The 3,323-nt window shown below is 55.3% G+C and overlaps 1 protein-coding gene across 1 annotated transcript; it reads right to left on the reverse strand.

Annotated features, from left to right (window-relative positions):
• Positions 1-398: 398 nt before the first annotated feature.
• Positions 399-2,039, reverse strand: LOC136463498 (E3 ubiquitin-protein ligase PUB23-like). The gene has a single exon (XM_066462493.1). The coding sequence runs from the start codon at positions 1,929-1,931 to the stop codon at positions 627-629; it is 1,305 nt and encodes a 434-aa protein (XP_066318590.1). The 5' UTR covers positions 1,932-2,039; the 3' UTR covers positions 399-626.
• Positions 2,040-3,323: the final 1,284 nt, after the last annotated feature.

Genomic DNA, 3,323 nt, shown 5'->3' on the forward strand with positions numbered 1-3,323 from the left:
TTGTTCACAAATTTCAGAAAGGACTAAAGCTTCAATTCTAATTAAGATAAAATTCTAAGTAAATATCAAAACTAATTTCGGTTAAGTATAACCAATGGGATAACATAATTTCGACCTGATATGATATAATGCCCATCTTTCTCATGTTTTTTTTGTGCAAATCTTGGTATATGCGAAGACACATATATACGTACAACCCTAGAGAGACCAAGCCAGGGCATCCTGAAATTGATGAAATTACCATAGACGTCTCGATGTCGACGGATTTATTGCCTACTACTAAAATGCCTGACATAGTTGCAAAATAGCTAGAACTAATATTATACAATTAACACATAAAATGAAAATTGAATCAAGAATGTACAGCTTTTGATTTATTTCAAATGTACACAATCTAAAGGACCTACAAAGAACAATAGATACATTTTCTACTTTGGAGAGTATAATGTCTCTCTAAAGGACGTTACATTCTTCTTCTTTTTTGAAATATGAAAGAATTTGTACATGTACCAACTAAAATGATTTAGCAACAAACTTAAAAGGAGAATCAAAATGTGTGGTCCTTTTGGATACAAATGTCAATGTAATGTACATGATATATAGTATATTGTGTATCAGGCTATCAGCTAGCAAGGGTAAGAATCCCTCAGGTATGTTTGGAGGCATGGCGAGTCCTTCCAAACCCTAGCGTGTGTCTTTAGCATCTCCTTTGCCCTGAGACCGGCCCTCTCGCCGGCATTGACCTGCAGCACCATCAGCAGTTTTGCCACCACACCGACGGCGAGCATCTCCTGCAGCACCGAGGGCGTCGGCGAGTGCTTGGCCACGGCGTGGAGCGCGCGCACGGCGCTCTCGGTGGCGACTACGGACACCCGCATGACCTTCTTGGACACGACGGCCAGCCCCGCCGGGTGCGCGACCAGCTCCGACCGTCCCTCCGCGCAGCCGCAGAGGTGATCGATGGCCACGACGGCTAGCTCGGAGACGCGGCGGCCGCCGTCGTCGAGGAGCAGCTCGACCAGCGCGGCCACGGCGCCGGCCTCGACGGCCTTCACGCGGTTCCGGCCCCACGGGCAGAGGCGGCACAGCACGTGCAGCGCCGCCCGGACAACCTTGGAGGACACCCGGTCCGAGACCACGCGCACCACCTCCTGCACCAGGCCGGCGCTCACCGTCATGAGCCGCGCCGGCGTCAAGACCGCCGTCATCGCCTTGAGGAGAAGGATGCCGTAGGCGCGCGACCGGTAGCTCGGGCGGCGCAGGACGGACGCCAGCGCGTCGAGGAAGTCTCCGTCCCGTTCCATGATCTGGGCAAGGCTCCGCTCAGAGGGCTTGAGCGAGTAGAGGACGCCGAGCGCGTCCTCCGCCGGCGAGCTCGTGGAGGTCGGAGAATCCAGCACGAAGTCGTCGGCGGCGGCGTCTTGCTGGCCGCTGGCACGCTTGGATGAAGAGTCGTTAGACGTGGAGGAGTGCTTGGCGACGAGCGAGGCGAGGAAGTCGACGGCGCCCGGCGTGGCCTCGACGCAGCGCCTGTTGCGCTCGCTCTCGGCGACGACGGCCTTGATCTCCCTGAGCGCGGTGGCCCCCTGGCGGTCCCCGCCGTGCCGGCCCTGGTCGAGGAGCGCGGCGACGCGACACGAGTCGAGCGGCGGGCGCGGCGTGGGGAAGCGCTCGACCTGGTGCGCGGCGCACCAGGCCTGGATGAGGCGGCGCAGCGTGTGGTTGGGCGTGGCGTCCATCTCGGCGGGCGACAGCGCGCGGCGCGTGACGGGGCAGGTGCCGTGGCCGTCGGTGAAGAGCCAGCTCTCGATGCTGGCGCGGTCGTAGGTGATGCCGGTGGCGAGCGTGACCGGGTCGCGCATGACCTCCAGCGAGATCGGGCAGAGGAAATAGTGGGGGACCTCCGCCGCCGAGGACGACGAGACCTCCATGCTGCGGGGTGTGGTCGCTGCTTGCTGCTTGCTGCTTGTGCGTGTGATCGGATCGCAGAGAGGTTGACGGTAACGATCAGTTGAGATGATCGATGTTGTTTGCTGGGAGTCGAATTAACGAATGGAAGGAAGCGGAAGAGCGATGGAAGGCTCATTTTATAGGTGAGGCGAAGGGGGAAGGGGAAGCGAAGAAGTCAACCCGCGGCGATGCGTGTGGTCACAGTATTTTATTGTAATTGTAATGGGTTGGTGCGGTGGCGTGCGTTAAAACAAGAATTTATTTAATCGATTATAATCTGCAAAAAAATTTAATCTCAGCTGCCATAACTTACCTCTCGGTCCGTCTGTTTTCACTTTGCAACTCCTGTTGATACAATTTTGCATCCATTTTTATATCTTAAATATACTTTTTCGTCCACGTGTTCACAGCAGTGAACATCCATTATCAAAAAAAAAAAAAAAAAAAAAGAGGCGAGACTACCTAAAAACACGTGGCTCGCATCGAAGAAAAAAAGAAGAGTAGATCATACGACGCTGTTGATTTATTTTTTTTCCAGCAGTAAATTAGTGCGTATGAATTCTTGAGGGCGTTCCATGGATTAACTACCAATTAATTAAATTCATTTGTCTGGGGCTAACCGGCTAAGTTAAAAAAGAAGTGGCCCGCTGAGTTCTTCGGTGTTCCCGACCGCGACGCTGGCGTATCTGCTGGCGCGGTGTGGACGGCATCTGCTTCAGGCCGCTGGACTTAGGCACGAGCGGCCCGACTCCTCGTGCCCGGCCGCCCCCGACGCCGCGTTCTTGTGCGTCGACAGCACCAACGCGCTGCCGTGGTTCTTCAGTGTATCACTCTGGGTGGTGCTGTCGGCAGGCACCCACGACAGTGGCGGCGTCAGCGCCTATCACCGCTCGTCCGCTGCGTCCTCTCCATGCCCAGTTGAGGTCAGCGGCGTCTGAGCGTCCTCTTGGCTCTGAGATGGGTTTGGGGAGCGTAGGCGAAAGCCGTGCACGAGCTGTGTGATTGACGGCAACGCCATCCGGCGCCGTTCACCGCATTGGAGGCGTCGATATAGCCCCCCACCTTTTAACTGTAGAAACACCCCCCCCCCCTCCTCCACACAGCCATGTGTGCTTCATCCGCGTCAGTGGTGGAAGATCGGGACGTCGTGCACTGTGTGGTTGACGGCTACAAGGCTCCGGCACAGTGACTCGTCGGCAAGCTCGGCTTGCCGTGTTGCACTCTGTGCTGGCTTCCGCAAGCATATGGAATCAGGTGAAAACTCCTGCCTTGTTGCTGCTCTAGGCCATCGACGATGGCGCAGTTTGCTGTCATATCCCTCCCTAGAGGTGTTGACGAATTCGATTCCTGCTATCACGAAAGCCTTTCGAGCT

Source organism: Miscanthus floridulus, chromosome 7 (assembly GCF_019320115.1).
Source record: "Miscanthus floridulus cultivar M001 chromosome 7, ASM1932011v1, whole genome shotgun sequence".
NCBI classification, from domain to species: domain Eukaryota; kingdom Viridiplantae; phylum Streptophyta; class Magnoliopsida; order Poales; family Poaceae; genus Miscanthus; species Miscanthus floridulus.